The 22,266-nt window shown below is 37.1% G+C and overlaps 1 protein-coding gene across 3 annotated transcripts in view; it reads left to right on the plus strand.

Moving 5' to 3' along the window:
* LOC113499022 (clustered mitochondria protein homolog) overlaps positions 1–22,266 on the plus strand; it is a 24,889-nt gene continuing 2,623 nt past the window's right edge. The window contains exons 1-24 of one of the 3 annotated variants that reach the window (XM_026879330.1): positions 1–86; positions 239–414; positions 9,562–9,789; positions 9,935–10,596; positions 10,751–10,912; positions 11,113–11,266; positions 11,597–11,730; positions 12,156–12,292; positions 13,087–13,316; positions 14,464–14,600; positions 15,469–15,663; positions 15,957–16,169; positions 16,630–16,804; positions 17,288–17,393; positions 17,470–17,882; positions 18,077–18,279; positions 18,614–18,820; positions 19,129–19,389; positions 19,526–19,608; positions 19,687–19,816; positions 20,331–20,603; positions 20,921–21,046; positions 21,468–21,683; positions 22,046–22,260. In XM_026879330.1, coding sequence (XP_026735131.1) covers positions 297–414; positions 9,562–9,789; positions 9,935–10,596; positions 10,751–10,912; positions 11,113–11,266; positions 11,597–11,730; positions 12,156–12,292; positions 13,087–13,316; positions 14,464–14,600; positions 15,469–15,663; positions 15,957–16,169; positions 16,630–16,804; positions 17,288–17,393; positions 17,470–17,882; positions 18,077–18,279; positions 18,614–18,820; positions 19,129–19,389; positions 19,526–19,608; positions 19,687–19,816; positions 20,331–20,603; positions 20,921–21,046; positions 21,468–21,683; positions 22,046–22,260 — 4,778 coding nt within the window. In that variant the 5' untranslated portion in view covers positions 1–86; positions 239–296. Of the gene's footprint in view, positions 87–108; positions 415–6,770; positions 6,900–9,561; positions 9,790–9,934; positions 10,597–10,750; positions 10,913–11,112; positions 11,267–11,596; positions 11,731–12,155; positions 12,293–13,086; positions 13,317–14,463; positions 14,601–15,468; positions 15,664–15,956; positions 16,170–16,629; positions 16,805–17,287; positions 17,394–17,469; positions 17,883–18,076; positions 18,280–18,613; positions 18,821–19,128; positions 19,390–19,525; positions 19,609–19,686; positions 19,817–20,330; positions 20,604–20,920; positions 21,047–21,467; positions 21,684–22,045; positions 22,261–22,266 lie in introns of those variants that run through there. The other 2 variants (XM_026879331.1, XM_026879332.1) reach the window with 2 other exon arrangements.

Below are 22,266 nucleotides of genomic sequence, written 5' to 3' on the forward strand. Positions count from 1 at the left end.
CATGTTCATCAAATAACTAACGAAGTCAGCAATGAAACGCGTTTTTAAGCTATTTTACTCTTGTTGGAAATGACGTTTTTTTTCTGGTACTATCATTGAAACCTTTAACATTGTGTAGACACAATTGTCAAAAGATTTGTTAAGAAATATTGGGTTTTTAAATTTGAAGGGTTATACTGAATTCTGAAATCTTGTTAGTCCAAATTGAACCTTAAGTCTACCGCATGTGTTCTTTCAGCTGAGCGGAGCCGTGTTCGTTGCGGTCAATCTGAACCGGATTGATTCCTCGTGTTGTGATGGCTCTCGGTAGTGAAGTGAATGATAACTCCTCTAAAAATGCATCCCAAAAAGTGAAAAAATGTCCTGCGAACAATACTGTGAACGACAAGAGTAGCTGTGGCAATGTTAACAATGGTAAGTATTAAATGGTCATGCCCTCAGTTATGTAACATTGAGAACGGTTTTTAGGCTACTATCAGTTTTCCATGTTTAAATAATACCTTGCTTATATTATGTGCAATTTAGTCATGTGACTACATTAGTAAAATCATGTGATCCATTGATTTTTCTAAAAATGTTAGGTGCATTGTACCTTCGTGTATTTTTCTTATTAGAAGTTTGTAATAATTTGAAGAAATAATTTACAGTCGGACAGAGTACTATAAGCTTATAAAATACAAGACCTTGGTGCATACAAGTTAAAATGGAAATTATTACACAACTTCTAATTATGTTACATATCCATGCAAACATAATTATATGTTTAAATTTCATGAGGCACTATTATCTAACTATACAGCTTCACTATGTATATTTTAAAATTGGTGGCTAGGAGCATTTTTTCAGATGTACTATAATTTTTTTTATCTGTCTGTCTAGTATTTTATGGCTAGTCATAAATTACTTTACCCACTGCAATTTTATTTATTCTTACTGACCTATAATGACCTCCACTACCAGTGATTGTTCAAGTATTAATTTTCTTTTATGTGCAATAAAATTAATGATATTTTTATTGTTTAGAAATTCATTATTTTCTTGTGCAGTTTGCTTGATTTATAGAACAACAAAAGACTCACATTGATTGCAATTTACAATATTTTTAGTAGTACCTACTTGCAAGTTTATATCTAAAAATACCTTCTTAATATTGAAAAAACAAAATTGATGATGACATCTGAAGCAATATTACTTACCTATAGATATTATCTGAAATCATACTTACTTTAAAAATAAGTTAAACAATAGATATACAATTAATTACCTATACGTATATGTGATATATTTATTTCCAAATGCTAATGTATAATATCCAATATTATAATAAATACTTCTAACAAAATTTATAAGTGCCTTGAAAATGTATTTGTATTTGATAAGACTTTAGCTGATCGCTATGGAGACTGTTTTATATAGTTTCAGTAACTGACCTCACCTAGTTTGCTAAATGGCTTGGGTTATCACATTTATTCATTATGTTTACTGCTTTAGGGACAAGTTTATTATACATATAATTCTGTATTACTTCAATACAAGGCCTTTTATACTAAACTACCATAAAGTTTAGTGCTAATAAGGTTTATGTGAATTTAAGAAATTGTTCATAGAATGAGGAAGATTTTCTCCTTCACCCTCTCATCACGAGACAGGGTCTGAAAAAGCTTTTCTAGACTAGTTTTTTTTTTAATTTAATTGTCACACTCTTAATAGTCATTTATAATAATTCTAATACATTACTTGTTCTTAAACATAGAGCAGAATCTTATTAGAATTACAGATGGCATTATTTATGAACATTTTATATTACGTCTCTGGCAATACAGATAGTGTTTTGTGAACAATCTTCATCTAAACTGACCTACTTACTTGACAAGTACAAGTCTGATGTTAAGTGTAAACAGAATGAAGTAGAACAAGAATATTTTTAAAACAAATAACTTGTGTTATCTAAATGTTAAAACTTATTTAACCATCGAATGAAATGTGAAAAGAATTCCATCTATGGAACTGAACAAAATGAAAAGTTATATGAGATTATTTCATTATATCTAATATCCATTTTAAGTACCATTTCTAAATTCATGCACAACTGAAAGAAACTTGAACTTCGTATTCTAAATTGATTAGTAATATAAAAATATGAAATTGATTACATTTTTAAATAGCTACTATGTAAAAATGTAATCAATATGATTTAATTACGTAATTTTAATTTTACTACGGCAAAATTAAAGATAAAATAGATAGCCAAAACTTTAGTGACGAATATGCGTATTTTTGATAAGACTATTTGATTAAAATACTAAATAATCGCAACTTCATACTGCCTGGTACTTACAGAAATATATTTTAAATAATTTGAATTAAAATACAAAAGCAGGAAATAAATAAATCATAAAAACGATATACTCTACATTCATCTATGTGTTGTTAATCAATCAGCTTTCAATTGGTCTTGGGGAAGCCCTATGCTACTGTGGAGCCAATTGCTTTAATTGATGTAAGGAAAAATACGTAGAAAGTATTAGGGTGTGGTAGATACGCGATATGAATATCATGATGACGGAAGTTTGATTTGGACATCGACCTGTTTTTTTACCCGGCGCGTTGATAATCTTTATCGAGAGTACTGACAAAACATTGTAAAGATATTAAAAAACACACTCATTCCAACACCACCTCTCGCCTTCAAACGAATTGTCATGTAAATCTTTGCCTTGCTAGTAATGGTTACGTTATTTCGAATAGATATAGGCGAGATAAGTCCGTTGAATGATTTTAAACGGATATGCAGTTACGACACGCACGTTGTTACCGCGTGAGCTTAATCATCCTTAATCTTTTCTCAAATGTTTGCCTTGCAGTTACGAAGACACTGATAAGCCATAAAAATAACTATAGAAAGTGGGTTCATGTATTTGGTTACTTTAATTGTCAGTCATGTAGTTAAGAGGCAGTATGCCCAGTGATGTCCTGACTCATATTACTTTATTGCTGGGCTGTTGCCTCCTCGTAGCTTCATGTTTCTATAAGTGTAGCCTTCTTAGAAATTGGTTTGGAGCAATGGTTAGTCCATTCTATTAGGAACATGACGTGGAATAATATTTCTAAGTGCCCAAAAATTGTTACGCAAGCCTTTTATTCATTAGTTAATAGCATACACGTTCTGAGTAATTTCGAAGTTCGGTTGATAAAACTAGGACCTTGGTTCGTCGGAAGTAAACGACGTAATGCTCAATTTGTGCAAGAACGACATAAAACTATTATCATTGTAAAGATTTACCTGTTTCTTTTTTTGTTCTCTGCAATTGCCGATTTCTAGATCCGTAATCTTGCAGCTCAATTTACAATTTAGGTCGTGTAGAAGTCAAAGTCATAGTAATTTGGCATCTTGCAAGTGTTTACTTATTTACGCGAAAACACTGCGTTCTCTCAATCTCCACATTCCACTAGAGGTACCTAATCTAATTCAGCCCGTGCAGTTAAATTAAGTTATGTTTTTTCTATTATAAACGAAGTCGTCGTACCTATTGAGATAGTATTGAAACAACTTTCCCAGTCGACGAGTCCAATTATACGATAAGACATTATGGCATGATAGAAATACGTCAGAACTGTTGGAAGTTGTTTCTCTCAATTTCACAACGAAAGCAAATGGACTTTTAAATAGCAACTGATCCAAGCACATGGGCGTAGTTAAAATGTAGCCTGTTTTGGTAACAGACAATTGTATGAACAAAAAATAATACGACCAAGGTCAACCAGTTAAATGTGATAGACTGATTAAATTATAGTTATCGGTGTCTTTGGTTCATACCCCAGAATTATGCAATAATGATGTCAACGAGCGGTTCACTCAATATTTATAATCGATGCACGAAACCGGAAAACGAATCGATTCATCACAGATGGTGTGTTGCTAGCTGCAATTAGCAACAAAAAACGAATTAATTCCTTTAAAAGCAACTTAATAAGAGCCGATAGTTTACGCGTTAGAAATTCAACTCATACATCAGCTTGATTTATAGGTGTTTGTTGATATTAATTAAAGATTTTCCTTGAATGTTTCCCTTATTGTTCCTCATTTAGAGTTCTCAGAGTTAATTTACTTTAGTGTTTCTTCTAATCGTACCTATTGGATTAAAATTAAGCAGTATGTTTTTTTATTATTTTCTCTCACAATGGAATAAGTTTCAAAATTACAAAAACTTAAGTTAAACAAATATAAACGTCTGTAATTTTATCTCTCAACGATTTCTTTCATTATTAAGTGGTGTTGCTTTTTATATTGATAGTTTAATTTGCTCAAGCATGGCCTTTGCTTTATCGCAGAACACATAAATCAGATATCAAGACCGAGCATAAGAAATATCCGATGCATGTAGATGCAAATTCAAGAAGCAAGTTTAGACAACCTTTGTTCGTAATTTTTCTAAAGATTCCTGAAATAATGTAGAAAGTTTCAGGGGGGAAGTATTTTTACAAGTAATTTGAGTAAGATCAATGTTTGGTTAACCCCCACGGAGCCGTCTATCCAACTTGTCACTTTTTGTGTCTTTTGAAAATGGTGTAACACTAATAGGTAGACGGCAGTTCGAAAGCATGGAACATGTGTATAGCATGTGCTGCTTGTCCACATGATAAGTTAACTGATGTGTAATTAATTATAAATTATTTATATCTATCATTTAAGGCGACATTCTTGCCTTATAATATATCCCTGGATCCCTAGAGTGTCCCTTTTCATTTACATTCTATATTCTGGGAAAACTTAGCTAGTGCAATGATGGGTTACATCGGTTTGAATGCGAATCAATTGCACACAAATATGTCAATGTGACAATGTTATAGAACCCGGTCGAGGCTCATTTGCTAGAACGGGTCGGTATACTTTATTATGTACATATCTGATGAATGACGTATCGATCAGTGAATTTATGAACAGCTCGCCAACGATTTGTCTGTCTTGCGTTGTCTTTTAAAAGGTTAAGAGGTTAAAAAGCATCTATGTCATAATGTAGCGTTATCGTTGCATGAACTACTTTATTTTGAAAAGATCCAATAAAAAAATTGTATACGTATCACATGTCTATGATCGATTCATTATAATTATGTAGTAAGTACATAAACGGAGTCGATAACGTTTTATGTGGTGTGATTTCTGTACGAAAGATAAGAATGTCTATTGGGTATCGGTTCAGTTTGATACACATGTACATGTTACACAGCCAGGTTTATTACGTAACGTGTTTGTCAGTTGTTTGTGTTACCTATTAGACATTGCAAAATGCACATGCATATTGGTATACCCACATGTATTAACCATTTATTTATACAAACGACTAGTTATACCTTATTTTGAGAAAAGCATCTTGAACCATAACTAAATAAAGTTAAGAGTTAGATTTAAATAAACCCAAGTAGCAGTTTAGTGATAATTTGTGTCCGGTCAAAGAATTTGTCAGTTGTCGTAAACGTCGTCGTGAGCATCTCATTTCAAGGCGCAAATACCTTAACAATACAATCTTCTTTCAAGTAACGATGAATTTTGTGTCACTGGTTGTTGAATAACTTAAATTCATGGCCCGAGAATAGAAAGCCACGTGTCATGGCGCAGATTTGTGGGCCTGATTACCGTAGAAAAGGGTTGGATTCAATTGCCGCAAGGGTTCCATCCAGTTTGAAATATAACACCTCTGAAGGCTGCTTATTTCTTTTGTTATTCTAGCTCAGTCTTTTCTAGTCTCATCTGCATTGTAATGTGTTTGCTGGTTCTTGTGATATGACACATCATATACGCATACTAATTCATTGCTTTAGACATTTAACGAGCATGCAATGCACTCACCAAAAAGTTAATAAATGCGCTCGGCTAGCTGCTATAATGAGATAGTTCCGTTGATTTAATTTGGAATTCCCGGAAATACTTTAGAGCTCACGAAATGGGACAAGAGGTCGAATAACAAAACTGTGTTCACTTTAAATAAGAAGATTTTAGTTAACATATCTTCTTTTTTAAAAAATACTAGGAAATAATATTGACAAATCAAGTGTCGTTTATATTCATGGGAGCATTGCACCCTTACAATTTTATCGATTTCTACCCTACCCATAATAGCAGCAGGTTCTATCGAGGGTTGAAGTGGAACAAGAACCCTTATTTCTATTTCGTTTGAAATATAAATTAGTCTTTACATGATGTAGGCGATTTAGCTAATATCCTATTATTTAAGCTGGAAAGCCATATTAAGTGTTGCTAGCATACTTATCTAATTACCCTCACGAATTACGTAAAAGGTTTTTTTTCTCAATATTTGTAATCATCGTCAATGTTAGATTTTTTAAGCTGCTTAGTACGTACGCACCTATTATATTATATTACCTATTACAAAATACGCCACACGTTTGAAGCATTAGCGGCGCCGGTAAATGTTCACGTAATTTGAATGGATACAGAATGCATGCATTGTAAGTCCTGGAGACCACTTTTCTACTCCAAACAAAGTCATTGTCGAATCTGACTAATTTGTTGAATAATAGACCCTGTTTAAAATTGAATGGTCCGTTTTTTGTAACTTATTTCTATTAGAAAGATGTTTTATTTTTTATCTATTCACATGGTAACTAAGTTTATCCACCTTTGGCTACCAAATCGCAAATTCCTTCGTGTTTGTAGATTCGTAAATGTTTGTATAGATAACATGATACCTACTTTGTAGAAAAAAATCAAACTGGGACGTTATTCAAAGCGTTTGAAATGTCATGTTATATTTACACTCAAATGTGTCAAAATTATTTAAAGTAGTTCGTTTAGAAAAAAACATATTCACTTTTAGTATTGAAGAAATTCTTGCAAAATTCGTACCTGCGTCGACGGTTTATGTAGTTGGGCGTTTATGGTAAGATATTGTCGTATTATAAATGTGTAGTATAAAGGATACAAACGAAGGTAAGGTCAAGGAAAGAGAGCACAAAATAATCGATGATCTAAGGTTAAATATTCAGTGATCGTCGCCGGCGCTGACGAGCTTGTTTCTGTTTGCATAATTCATTGATCGATTCAGTTGCTGCTCAAGCCGTAAGCAACAAACGCGATGTTTATCTGAATTTGAAATCAACATTTCCGACTATGCGGTTTGACGTCAAAATTCCAATAAAATGTTCTTACATTTAAACTAGTAACAATTCCTAAAAGCCCCTTTGTTTGTATTTTTAGCTATTTTCTTAGATGTTGATTTTTACCTGATTGTGCGGTGATGCGATGCTTACTTGTCTTTATGTATTTAATTAGTTTCTCGGGTCTTTATGATATGCAAACGAAATCAATGATGCTTGAAAGGTACATCTATATACCATGAGAACAAAGACAATACAAAAATGAAACATGCATAACATAATTTAAACAATACAATGTTTTTTCTTGTAACATTTTCGCCGACCGACGTCGTGCTGTATATTTTCGTAATTATTTCAAAAACACGTCTAAAATGTCGTAATTACATAAGAAGTTTTATTAATCTTTACTTATTGGCGCACCTACCTCAATCGTTTTATTATTGGACACCATTCATAAGCATATAAATCCATCTACAGTTTCCTCTTTACGAGAACATTGTGCAATATCAATATACGCGTACCGACAGCCGACTTGGACCTAGCAACTGTACGTACGACAATATATCATGGCACGGCATACAATTTATATTTATCTATGTGGAAACGTACACATACTAGTTCTATTGCTTCCAATAGACAGGCACTGATTTTACTCATGCTCTAAATAATTTTATTCAAGCCATGAATACTGGTGTAAGCACTTGTTGGTCTTATAATAAAGTTTTGAGCTACAAGTGAATGTATGATAAAAGGGAAATGGTGTCAACGGCAGTTTATCAAAAATTCTGATTTAATGGTTATCTTGAGTCCCAGGCGCTATGTTTTTATCTTGTTTGGTTAAGGTGAGGGAGATAACATCAAACATTTCGATGATAAGTTTTATCTTCCCGTTCACATATTAAAAGTATCTTGCACTGAGTTTTTTTGGTAAAGTCCGTGTAGATTAAAACGATCACCTGTATATACTATTATCATCCTATATAATACTCTAGTTGCAGATTTTTAAATAAAATTTTACGGCATTGTTATCAGCATACTGTAATTGTCTTATCAGTTATCATTCTTTTTGCATAAGTGTGTCACAAAATAATTTAATTATAGGCCAATCTTTAGGCTCTACCCAAGGCCAGGCGAGTTTATATAAAATAAGTTGAAATACTAATAAGTAATATCGTCTTTACATACGAGAAATTGCAAAGTGGTTCATGGTTCTTACACTCGGCTTTGAATCACATGAAGCGAATTGACAAAGTGACCGCTAATGGCGTAGCACACACAGTTTACAGCGGTTACACATCAGGAATGATGGTGAAACTATGATTCAGAAATAAATTTCCAAATTTCCGCCATCTTCGAAATCTCGTCGTTAGTAGCGGCGAAATGGACATGTCGGCAAAGTGTGACTGTGAACGAACTAGTTTAAATAATACAAATTTATACTATACAGTATAGCGAAAGTGCTTAAACATTGGGTATTGGTCAAATAGCTTCGGAAAAGTTTACAAAGATCAGACTCCTTTGATCTATTCCAAAAAAGTCAGAAATTATGGTATTAGAGGCCTTAGGTAATGCGAATATGTGAGAAAAACGCATCGCTTCGTTGTGCATCAGCGTATTCTTCAATTAAATACAAACCGCAACACGAACGTCACGTAAACCTACACCATAAAATATCAATTTATCTGGCGTAACTCATGTTTCTGAGCACCTCGTAAAACGACCTGTAAGCTAAACGTTGTATAATTCAAGTAATGCATTCGTCTGCCTGTCTATAGGTAATGTCTGTGATTTATGGATTCTGTGTGTACGATATACGTATATTCTTAAAAAGCCGGTCAAACACTGAGTTTGCGCACAAGTCGGTGTTGCGTTTGGACAACATCGATGGCGTCTATTGTTGGCGGCATCCCGTTGCCATCTATTATTACTCGACGCTGGAGATAGTTGGCGGTGCGCCAGCGCAGACCACGTGTTTGCTCGTCACGGGACGAGACATGCGCGTTTGAGTCCATCCACCGCTCCCCCTGTACACACGCCTCGGTCCCGTGCGCGATAACAACCGCTGTTAGCCTAAAAACCTGTTTCAGTGCCTGTTTTAACACAGCTTCCATGATTTGAGGTTATACTTATATCAACTACACACCGGAACTTTTTTTTCGACTGCATCTATAATTATACAGAGCGCACTGAATAAGTAGTATATTTGTTTTGAAATTGAACTGATAAAAATATTATTATGTAAACTATACCAATACCAGTCTGCGTAATCTTCTACTCTCTTAAAAATGACGTTTTATTTTCTTGACGTAGTTTTGACTGCTTCTATTGGATAGGAACTATTTTAGCATTGTTCATAAAGATAACGACGAAATGTAGTTACATGATGCGTAGTTTTAGTTGACAGTAGAGGCAAATTATCAAGGTTATAATATTTCCTTGTTATAGCTGAAAAACAAGATAAACAATCGGCAAAAATGAAGAACGATAAGAAGGAGGTATGCGTAAAGCCGGTGGTTTGTAGTAACGGGCATGCGAGTACGCCTAACGGTCGAGCGGACGACGAGGGCGGTGGCGGCAGCGCGCCGGCACCACGTGTGTCGTATGCGGCTGCAGCGCGCAAACCACCTTCGCCACAAATCAACAATACTCCCGCGCCCTTCCCCCTTAGTACAGGTTAATATCAAAACACAATCACTTGACCATTTCATTCCCGTTCGATTTGTCAATTTATATCTGAGGGCATTGCATGACTCTTAATAATCCATGCAATAATTATGTTTCATAATATTGTACTACTTATTCTGATGAACAATTACAGATATACAAAAAGCAAAGGCTAATGGTGAGAAGACGTCACAACCGAAATCCGGAATATGTACAATGAAAGTAAACGGAGAAGGATCAATACCCAGCGAAAAAGATAGTAAGGATGATAAAATAGGTACCAAAGAACCAATAGTAAACGGCACAGAAAAAATAGAGACCATAGTTAATGGTGATCCAAAAAAAGAATTAGATTGTGATATTAGTAGTAGTGATAATGCTAAAGTAGTTTCTAATGGAATTAACAGTGACTCCGATGACCCTAAACTGAATAAGTCTGAAGAAAAACCGGAGGTTACAAAACTTGTTTGTCCCAATAAGCCTGAAGGTAAACAAGTTTCTGAGAAAAAGAAAGATAAAAAGGCTAAAATGGCAGACAAGTCTAATGATTCGGAAAAGAAAAAAGAATCCGCTAAGAACAAAAATACCGAACAGAAAAAAGATGAAGCTACTGTAAATAATGTTGAGTCTGATAAAGCTAACGCTGATAAAGTTAACGGGGATAGCAGTAAGGCAGTGAATGGAGATGGGGACAGGGAGTCTTCTCCGAGTGAAGATGGCGATGAGAAAAAGAGAGACGCTGAAGTTGTGTTTATTCAAGATATGGGCTTCACTGTCAAGATTGTAAGCCCGGGTGCCGAACCATTAGACATACAGGTAACTAGAAAATGATTTTTTTTACCATAACCCTAGTTTATTCCGTAAACCAAAATCCACCTGTCTAGTTCCTCCGATCTTTATTTCATACGAGACTCTAGAATTCAAAGGTCAAGGGTCAATATACTAATTAGGGGTTTCATAATGTTAATAGGTTTCAAGTATGGAGCTTGTGCAAGAAATCCATCAAGTGCTGATGGATCGCGAGGACACGTGTCACAGGACCTGCTTCTCTCTGCAACTAGATGGCGTGACTTTAGACAACTTTGCTGAGCTCAAAAATATTGAAGGATTAAAAGAAGGGTCTGTTATAAAAGTAAGTATTTTTGTCTATTCAAACCATATCAGCTAAAAAAGCCTCAGAAGTTATTCAGCCAAGCAGGAATCTTAGCAAATTTCATGCAAACTTCCATGAGCATGACATAATTTCTGAACTTATACTTCAGTGAAGCTACGACTAGCTTTGTCAAATGCCATGGCCGACCTGATTAAATAAATTTGTCATTATTTTCGTAGGTGGTAGAAGAGCCTTACACAATGCGCGAAGCTCGCATCCACGTTCGTCACGTCCGTGATCTTCTCAAGTCAATCGATTACACGGACGCTTACGCCGGACAAGAATGCAGTTCTCTCGCCTTCCTCAACGTCATCACTCAAGGAGACATTCTAGGTAAACTATATAAACAAGACAATTTCTCCTGTTACTGATTTCTTCGCTTTTGAAGGTTGGTCTTCAGCTCCACAAACTTTATTTCTGTACTTTTTGAGCCAAGCGAAGAATTTACTTTATCGTTACATCGAGTTCGTAATTGTATGCTAATGTATTATAAGTGTAACGAGATTACAACTTAGTCATTATACGTATGTATTCACATGAGTTAATAATGGTTTTGTCATGTCAACTGAACAAGCCTTGCGTTTGATATATAACGCATTGTCCATTCATGAGCAGATATTACGTCATTACTCGACCGAACTATGAGAATTTATTGTTTTATAGAAAAGAAAAAGTCCCGTCCAGAGAGTGTGGACTGCACTCCTCCAGATTACATCATGCCGGGCAGTACCGAGCGTCCATTGTTGCCACTTCATCCTGGTCTCACTAAGGAGAACAAAGCTCCTCAATGCTTGAAGGTATGAATAACGAAACTAGCCAATTCCTTATTCCAAACGAGTTTAAACTAACAATATTCTAATTCATGCACAATTGAACAGACTTCCAATTAGTTTTTTTGTGTTATCTACTAAAGAACGACCTGAACGACATTAATTTGCTTCTAAAGTTTCCGAAAGGATAGATGACTTGTATAAAATTTAATTTAACTGCACGCGACATAAAGCGGGTTAAAACCCCGCATGCTACAACAACCTGCGTGAACTGCAAAATACTGTGTCGCAATCATTTTCTTGGGTATCACGCACTTTTTTTACGAGATACAATTTTTTTTTATTCGAACAGAGTAAACCCAACAGCACACTACTAACTTTTTTAATCAAAGTCCAAAATCATTGTGAACTGTGGATTGCGGCTCCTATACTTCGATTTCGTTTTTCGTTAGGTTCTAACCACCTCTGGCTGGAACCCGCCGCCCGGCCCCCGCAAGATGTGCGGCGATCTGCTGTACTTGCATGTCGTTACTCTCGAAGACCGCCACTTCCATATCACGGCGTGTCCCCGGGGATTCTACCTTAACCAGTAACGTATCAACCCTTTTAAATAATAATGATTTTGATAATAGACTTCTCACTTGTATATACTGGGATTGCCTGACTAGTTATGACAAGGACACCAGTTGGGTCCGAAACTAGTCAGGCGATCTCGATACACGTGTGATTGTTCTGTAATATCTAAACAGCTTAGAAAGTAAAAAAAAAGCATACTGATACAAACAGTATTATTGTCAGCAAATAAAGTAAATTGCAGAAGACTTGTATATAAGCAAATTACAATCTTTCAACATGCAATACCTGCACTGTTATCTTACAAACCGATACTTTAAATTTTCATACACGCGACACAAAATACATTTTGAGCTGCACACATAACGGCATTCTGTCGTTAATGTAAATAATGATATAACGTTTTATTACGTTTGGCGCAAAATGTATTTACCTTCTCGTTGGGCAGAACAAGTGCAGCCTGCATGCCTGCAGTATATCAAATATTTCTGGCATACTACGGGGTAGCCATCCAGAATACAAAGAATCCATACTTTTTGATATATACGGGGATAATCTGTCACTATTTAACAGTATTTTTCACTAGATTATTTGGTTATACTATAATTCTCCATGAATATAAGCGACTGTCCACCGATTTGGTGGAAACGCCCTTGTTGTGTGTGTATTTGATTAGCTTATACAAAAGGTGCTATAAGAGATAGCTCGTAATAGAGAAAAGCGAAGGCAGCTGCGTCAACCAGTTCTTTCTCTAAAAAAATAGACTTAACTAAGTCAAAGTAACTCATTTAACGAATTTTTCACCTCTAGGTCCACTGAAGAAGTATTCAACCCTCGGCCGGCGACTCCATCTCTCCTCTGCCATTCTCTGATCGAGTTGCTGAGTATAGTATCCCCGGCTTTCAAGCGTAACTTCGCCCTGGTACAGAAGAAACGCATGCAGAAGCATCCCTTTGAAAGGGTGGCTACCCCCTACCAGGTGTACCAGTGGGCGTCGCCGATGCTGGATCATACTATAGATGCTATACGTGCTGAGGATAGTAAGTGCAATATCTGAGTATTTATTTTTAAATTAAGTCATTTTTAGAGTTTTTATACATTGATGTTTAATAGAAGAAGATGGATGAAAGGGGAAAGAATATACTTTTATACTTCTGTGAACCAAAAATCACAGACTTTAAGTAGCCGGTAAAAAAAGATGGTGCATCCTTTAATGCAGAATTTTAACTTCAACCCTACAGTACATTTTTAATGTATATGACTTCTGTGATAGTATATATAAGTAATAACAAAATAAGTATTAAGTGTATAAATTCACAATTTCCAATACGTGATTTCATTGTTTTTATATTATAGGTTTATTATATAATAAGCTATCGTTTAACCTATGGTAATAAAACGAAATAACATAACGGTCAATTGCATGTGTAAATCCAAAGCGAACAATGCAATAAAAATATTTAACTATTAGCTATAGAAATATAATTTACAACCCAAATAAAGCGTCGTGCCGAACGGACGTAGTTAATTTCCTTAATGAAAATGACATTGTAATGCATAGGAATAGCGCAATATATTTACATGAACTTTGTTCTGTCGGGCGCCCATGCATTATTGTGTGAAATAGGCTCATTTACAATAGTTAACATGGAATTACACGCTACGTTTTACGGCCGTGTTCCTAAACCGGCTCAGGTTTACGGTCTAACAATTCCATTCAGACGTTTTTTGTTTGTAGTTCATGCTCTTTTTATTAAGGGTACGTGGTTTTAACACTAATTGCGTCACGCTACGTATACTTTACTGAAAGACACCTAAATTTCACGTGTAATGATATTTTGGAGGTTTAGAATGTTGTCACTGTTTTATAATTATCAGCGTCAAATGCTGCAGTTGATAGCTAGCACTAAATGATATGGCTTTCTTAAAAAGATACTGAAAAAGGACTTTATTTTTTAATAAATTACTTTATTTCGAAAAGACAAAAATGCTTGTCGAAACTGAAAGAAAATGCAAACTACATATTAAAAAAATCAGTCCCTGACTCCTTACTGTTCAATGCACTTCACGATACTGAGCGCCATGATTATCATTATGGTGCCCTCCAAACTCTTAATGTTCTATGGATCGGTATTCAAACTGATCAAATTTTACCAACAAAAAATCTAATTAACATAATGTCTACAGCATTCTCATCAAAGCTGGGTTACGAAGAGCACATTCCCGGCCAAACTCGTGATTGGAACGAGGAGTTGCAGACAACCCGCGAGCTGCCGCGCTCCACCCTACCGGAACGTCTGCTGCGCGAGCGAGCCATCTTCAAGGTCACTAGTACACGCTTTATACGTAGTTATGCACTATACGCACGATTACGGTGCAGCTAATAGAACTTCGGAGGCTAAAATATATGCATATTATTTTTCTTCGGTTGATGTGTAATCTGGTGTCCAGTTTGAAGCTGCCTGAAGACCTCTTTAAATTAGCACCTTAGATTAGCACCCCTGAAAAATCTCAGAGTTTCTGCGAAGTTTTCCTTTACATTTTTTCATAAATAAGATGTACATTGTTGCGTTCCGGAATTTGGATCTGCGAGGTTTTGACTTGGCAGTACTATGCCCATACCAGTTATCTATCAATGCTAAAGAAATGTGGTATGACGTGATATGAGCTAGAGACGGCGAAATTACATTGTTCATTCCCGACGTGCCAAGTTATATCGGCCAATTGATATGTAATTATACAGTACAGCATGCAACAATGTTAAATAACTTTCATTGTCAGATTCATTATTAATGATGCACGTTTCTGATGAATGTCATGGTGTAAATTGTTATTAACACGCCATGTATAGTTAAATAGGTCATCGTTAATACTTTTATAAGATGTTCAAAATTTAACCTATTGCTTATAGTAGAAAAGGCTTAAAAAACATTTTCATGTTTGATACCTAATAATAAAATTATATAATCAAAAATGCATCTGACAAGAATAAGACATACTCTGGGTCGCACATAAAATTTCTGTAGTTTTTAACGACTTCTTCACGGACTTCAAAAACGAAGAGGTTCTCAACGAACCGACTTTGTTGACTTCTGAAAATTTCATCAAGTTGCCTCAGTAGCTGAAAATTGATATCGTGCCATAGTATTTTAAACTCCAGAAACAAAATGTCACATTATTATTTTCAAACAGGTTCACAGTGATTTCGTGGCAGCAGCTACTCGCGGCGCGATGGCCGTCGTTGACGGTAACGTGATGGCCATCAACCCCGGTGAGGAGCCCAAGATGCAGATGTTCATATGGAACAACATATTCTTCTCGCTTGGCTTCGACGTGCGTGACCACTACAAGGACCTTGGTGGCGATGCTGCGGCTTTCGTTGCACCGGTACGTTTAATAATAATTACGTTGAAGTTATTCAGACGAGTTTTTCATATTTTTCTTAACATTCGTTCTTTGAGAAAGCTAAGAAAATTAACAATACCCTTGGTACCCGCCAGACTTTCTTCTTCTGCTTTTTTAGTATAGAGTAAATCTACCGTAATACGATAAATGTCCCAAAACCCGCATAATTTCAACCGTAGATTTAACAGCCCATCTGATATAATAATATTATTATGCATTTTTTGTGACAAAGTCCTTTTCACCAATCAATATAAACGTTTTACTGTTTTCCACAGCGTAACGACCTCCAAGGCGTGCGCGTATACAGTGCTGTCGACACAGCCGGCCTGCACACGCTGGGCACCGTCGTCGTGGACTACCGCGGCTACCGCGTCACAGCCCAGTCCATCATCCCGGGCATCCTCGAGAAGGAGCAAGAACAGAGCGTCGTTTATGGTAGCATTGACTTCGGAACCACTGTGCTATCACACCCCAAGTATATGGAGCTGGTGAGTTCATTGAGTAATTTAGTGTTTAACACCCACCTTCTAGTTAAATCTAATCATGACATTGAAACGACAATAAATAAAGATGAAAATAGTAAGTCAATATACGATTAAATTTCAACAAATACCTAAATTAATGTGATGTGTTGTAATACCAACGTCATTTTCACATAGATGGTTATTTTGCAATATGACACAGCATTTACATAATGATAACGCTAATGCCTTCAAATTTCGTAGTAAACACATTACTCAGTATTCTAGTATGTACTTTAACCATTTGTATGAAAACTGGTTTTATGTTATCAACAGTATGAAAATATTTATATAATATAGAATTCAAAAAATTGATTTTAACAAAACAAAATCAAAATGCATAAAATGTTCCGATACAATGTTTCATGTATGTATGTATGTAAAAAAAATGTAACTTTATTTTGGTAACGCAAATTTTCTTCTATAGCTAAGCAAAGCCGGACAGCAGCTTAAGATAATGCCTCACTCGGTGATCAGCGCTAACGGGGACACGGTCGAGCTGTGCTCTAGCGTGGAATGCAAGGGTATCATCGGCAACGACGGTCGACACTACATACTCGACCTGCTGCGAACCTTCCCGCCTGACGTCAACTTCCTGCAGCGTAAGTATTCTATGGAAACAGTAAATGTAGTAGCTTTATTAAATGAGTCCTTAATCATGAGCAGACGCGGCGTCCGCTCATGATTAAGGACTCCGGTTGGGTCCGAAACTAGTCGGGCTACCCCGATAAATACGCGTGAGTAAACCGTTAAATCATTTAATAATGAATCAGTCTCACGATAGTTATTATAAAAATGTAATAGCTTCTAAGATTAAATTAAACAGATCCAAGCTGTGGATGGGTTATCGATCTCTTTTAGATAGTCCAGCATGTTGCGTCACAGGGTTGGAGTGCCTTGAAACTTTTAGAAATTATCTAAAAAGTTTTACGCCACTAATGCGTGGTCCTGTTAGGTTCTGCAATGATAAAGCTTGTATTTCTCTATGAGCTTTGCAACTTAGTATGGATCGACTATAGTGTTATGTGATGTTAACCATGTTAAGATGTTGTATACTAATGTAACGAGTTTCTAACTGTTTATAGTGGAAGATGACGAGCTCAGGGAGGACATCAAATCCATGGGTTTCCCAATAATTCACAAGCACAAACTCTGCTGCCTTAGGCAGGAACTAGTTGATAGTTTTGTTGAGTAAGTACATTTACATTACAAACATAAGTTTATTTCTTTAAAATTAAAAAACTCTAACAATATACTTCTTTTCCAGGGCTCGTTACTTTATGTTCATCCGTTACGCCGCCTTCCACTTGCAACAGTTAAGTGCTAAGCGTCAACGAGACACCGCTGAACAGAAATCTATTGAAGCCAACAAGGAGACTGAAACGAAGGAGGCCAATGAGACTGAAACCAAGGAAGTGAAACGCGAGACCAAGAGTCAGGAGAAAGAGAAAGAGCCTGTCAAAGAAAAGAAAAAGAAAGAGGATAAGAAAGAAAAAAGTGCCAAAAAGGAGGAAGTCAAAGAAGGAGAAGGGGACAAAGCTGAAGCTAAAGTTGAGAAGAAGGATGATGATTTGCTTCTCAATGAGAATTACTCTGAAATTGATACTGATGTCGCTAAGAAGATTGTTGAGAGCATTACCGACTCTATCTGCAGTGGTGGCGATAAACAAGAGAGTGATTGTGAGTATAATTGTGATTTACATCTACTTATTGTTATTTTTTTTTAGTTTTTTGTTAGTAATTTATAAAAAATTAAGGCCGTGAAGCTATTTATAATCAGTCCTACGTAATGGAGTTGGACCTTCAGTTGTTTGACATTAACTTTCAATTTCTGACTTTTTTGTATGTAATTATACAAATAACTTTACTTGCAGCTGGCGAACGTTCCCGTGCGGTAGTAGCGGCCGCTGCTCGCGCAGTTGCCTCCCTTAAGGAGTCTGAGTTCGACGTCCGCTTCAACCCCGACGTGTACTCCGCGGGCATCAAGCACGCCGCCTCGCCCGAACAGCTGGCTAAACAGCGCCATCTAGTGAAAGAGGCTGCTGCTTTCTTACTTACCACGCAGATACCTGCTTTCGTAAGTTTTATTTTGTGGTTGATAATGATGATGAAAAACGGTTGTATTAATAATAAAATTATTTTTATTTAGAAAATGTAATTAATATTTCTAACTTTTTTATAAGACACAGCTAATGTTCTGTTTTCTAAACTGCATACTTGAAACAAAGCAAAACAAAACTAAGAGTTGATCAGGCTCTGTAATATGTCGAATGAGGCTCATAACTTAGAAGCCTTAGTAGTTCTTATCTCTATCGCATCAAATTCCCATTGATTAAGCCTAAAAAAAACCCTTAACAAATTTAACGATCTTCCTAATATTATACTTCATTAAACAACATTTTATATACCAGGTACGTGAATGCCTGGAGCACACCGCCGCGCCCATGGACGGCGCCGGCCTAACTGAAGCCCTCCACGCGCGCGGCATCAACGTGCGCTACCTGGGCCGTGTGGCCGCCGCCCTACGCCCGCACGCACCGCTGGCCTACCTGCACGCCATCGCTCTCGCCGAACTGTTGCTGCGTGCCGCTAAACATATCTATACTGGATATCTGCAGGTGAGATGTGGGGTATTTAAGAACGACTAATAAGCTATATGGTCATTGTCAATGTCAACTGGGACGATGGGACAAGAACTTAACATTGTGTAACTTCAAACAAGTGTCGTTGTTGAATATCGGAAGCCAACATGAAGACAACGTGTCAGGAGCAAAATTACGTGAGTGTACAGAAAAGTGACGGTTGGCTTGATTTCTCTACCAGTTTTTAACCTTTTTGTCCATAATTTACAATCTTCAAATAATTTCGAATACTGATATTGCTTTATTATCTGTAGGTTCTTAGATACATTTTTATTTTAATATAGGGTTGCGAGGCAATGTGCATTGGTGCAGCAGTGGCACACTTCTTAAGCTGCCTGATAGGGGCTTGTCCCAACCCAGCTGCGGGAGTATCCGAGGGTCCAGGCTCTGTCCGCGGCGCCCGTGGGGCGGGGCCTCCGCGCGGTGGGCGTGGCCGTCGTGCTCGTCGATTGGCTCACTCCACACCAGCTCCACCCTCGCCTCATCCTGATTGGCAGAATCTTACTCCTAAAGCGCTCTTCTCGCAAATCAAACAAGAACTTAAGGTAAGTTTTATCTTTATGTATCATGATGAAAGAAGTGGAAGACTAAAAAGATGTTGTTTTTTTTTTTTTGAGTAATAATGTTGCGCTTTGGGGGGGACTTAAGACGAAATAAACTTTATTTATTTTATTTTTCCAGGCCTACTGGGGATACGAACTTAACGCGGATAGCATGGATTCGGTTATTGAGAAACATGGCTTACAAAAGATTTCTCTGCTCAGGTACTTTTCTTTTCCTTAATTTTTCTCCTATACATCTCTCCTCGGCGAAATACCTGATATACCGTTCTTATTTTATAGATCCTTTGCCCTGAAAGTCGGTCTGCAGTTGATGTTACGTGAATATGACTTTGAAAACAAGAATAAGGCTCCATTCGCTGCATCAGATATAATGAACATCTTCCCAGTTGTCAAACATATCAATCCACGAGTAAGTACTTTTCTAGTATCCGTTGAAATGAGTGAGAGTACGTAGTCAGCACTGATTTAGTAGATAGCTCCATCAGAATGTTCAACCATCATCTCAATAATATTGTTTGATGTTTATTTCTGCTTATTAATTGCACGCAAGTACCTTTCGGAAATAATCAACGAATGTCGTCGGCTTCTATCGCAGGTGAGTTTTCTAGGCCGAACAATCTGGTATCGAAATACTTAGATCGTAAGTTATCTAGAGTGTCCTAGACCGTTCTAGGTTAGGTTCTGCACGCATGATGCTTCTTGAACGTGTAACAATCTCCTGCTAAGACCCTAGCAAAGGGGAAATTAACCATATTCCTTTCATGAAGAAAAAATCAAGAGATAATCAAAATACAACACCTCATAATGGACGATTACACTATTAAGACACTATTTTGGACAACATCATATTTGAATTTTCATTTAGGTAATTAAGGTACTAATGGACAATTTATTACAATACTCAACCTAACATCATATTTCAGGCGTCCGACGCATACAACTTCTACACGACAGGCCAGAACAAGATCCAAGCTGGAGCCGTGTCCGAGGGTCACGAGCTAATCGCCGAGGCCCTGAACCTGCTGAACAACGTGTATGGCGCCATGCACGGCGAGATCGCGCAGTGTCTCCGCATGGTGGCGCGACTGTGCTACGTGACAGGGGAACATAGGGACGCCATGGCTTACCAGCAGAAGGCCGTGCTTATGTCCGAGCGGGTCAACGGAATTGATCATCCTTATACTATTACTGAATATGTAAGTGATTTTGAACTACTGATGTCTTATTTTCCACATTTTAACCATAATTTTGTTCTATAGTTTTGTCTTGAAACTAAAACTTTTTGTGATACAGTTCATATTTTAGAGTGAAAAACGTGCTCAATAGATCTAAACAAATACGCTTTCAACTTTTTTCCAAGAAAGCCAAAAGCTATGTCTAAAAATAATACTTGGTCTTTCCATACAAATGTAGGTTCTTAACAGAAGCTGTGTTTGAAATACAACAAGACTCTGTAAAGGTTGAATTATCAGGTTCCTTAACACATTTCTCTAATCATTTTTTTTGTGTGCAGTCCCACCTGGCATTGTATTGCTTCGCCAACGGTCAAGTGAGCACCGCCCTCAAGCTACTGTATCGTGCTCGTTACCTGGCTCTGCTTGTCTGCGGCGAGAATCATCCAGAGATGGCGTTGCTTGACGTAAGTTTTACAATTTGACTTTAAAATCATTTTTTTATTTGAAAAGTAATGTGTATGCGTTGTTCCATTCATATTTTTTAGAAAAGAAAGGCTATTCGATACCGACCCTTACCGACCCTTACCAGATATTAAATTAATAAATCTCGATTTTTTATGGGTGTAGTTACTGTAGTTAGTAGCATCAGTCTTAGGGCCGATTTTTCAATCAACAATTAACTTCTATCTGAGGACTATATGAAATATAAAATATGGCCGTTTGGCATATCCTTTATATAAAAGCTGACAAAACGTCAAATTTATTTGTCAGATAAAAGTTATCTGACGATTGAAAAATCGGCTCTTAATGAAGTAAGTTGATTTGTAATATCCATTACAGTGATGAGTGATGAGTGCTCATGACATATTGTCATTGTGTTTGCAGAGCAACATAGCCCTGATCCTGCACGCGGTGGGCGAGTACGAGCTGTCGCTGCGGTTCGCGGAGCGCGCGCTGGGCGTGACGGCGGGCTCGCATGGCGCGCGCTCGCTGAAGGCGGCCGTGGCGCGCCATCTGCTGGCGCGCACGCTCTCCTGCCTCGGGGACTTCCGCGCCGCGCTGCAGCACGAGAAGGAGACCTACTCCATCTACAAGCAGCTGGTGAGGACGCATACTAATTATGTACAAAACATAGCTGTAGAATATAATTGTTTTATCTAGTTTTTTTTGGAAATATCGGTTTTTGATTGAATCTCAATATTTATGAGATCAAGAAAAATCGGACCGAGAAAATTTAAAGGAGGAAATGAATTGTTTAATTTAATGTATGTTTGCAAACTGTAATCGCTAAAAAGAAGGATAAAGACAACATTTGTGATAGAGCGCGACCTTACTGTCAAATTGTCAACAGACCGGCATTAAATTCAAACGCAAAATAAATAGTTTTTATTTTACGTTTGAATTTTATGAACTGAGCTAAAATATATGATTTCGTAACTTTTAACGCTGAATAATGTCGTTAGCTGGGCGAGAAGCACGAGAAGACCCGCGAGTCGTCGGAGTGCCTGCGGCACCTGACGCAGCAGGCGGTGGTGCTGCAGAAGCGGCTGGCGGAGGCCTACGCGCGCGCGCCGCACGCCGCGCCCGCGCCGCCGCCGCTGCACATCCAGCCGCCCGGCATGGCCTCCGTCATCGACATGCTCAACCTCATCAACGGGATCCTCTTCGTGCAGATCAGGTCACT

This window comes from Trichoplusia ni, chromosome 11 (genome assembly GCF_003590095.1).
Source record: "Trichoplusia ni isolate ovarian cell line Hi5 chromosome 11, tn1, whole genome shotgun sequence".
Taxonomy (NCBI): Eukaryota; Metazoa; Arthropoda; class Insecta; order Lepidoptera; family Noctuidae; genus Trichoplusia; species Trichoplusia ni.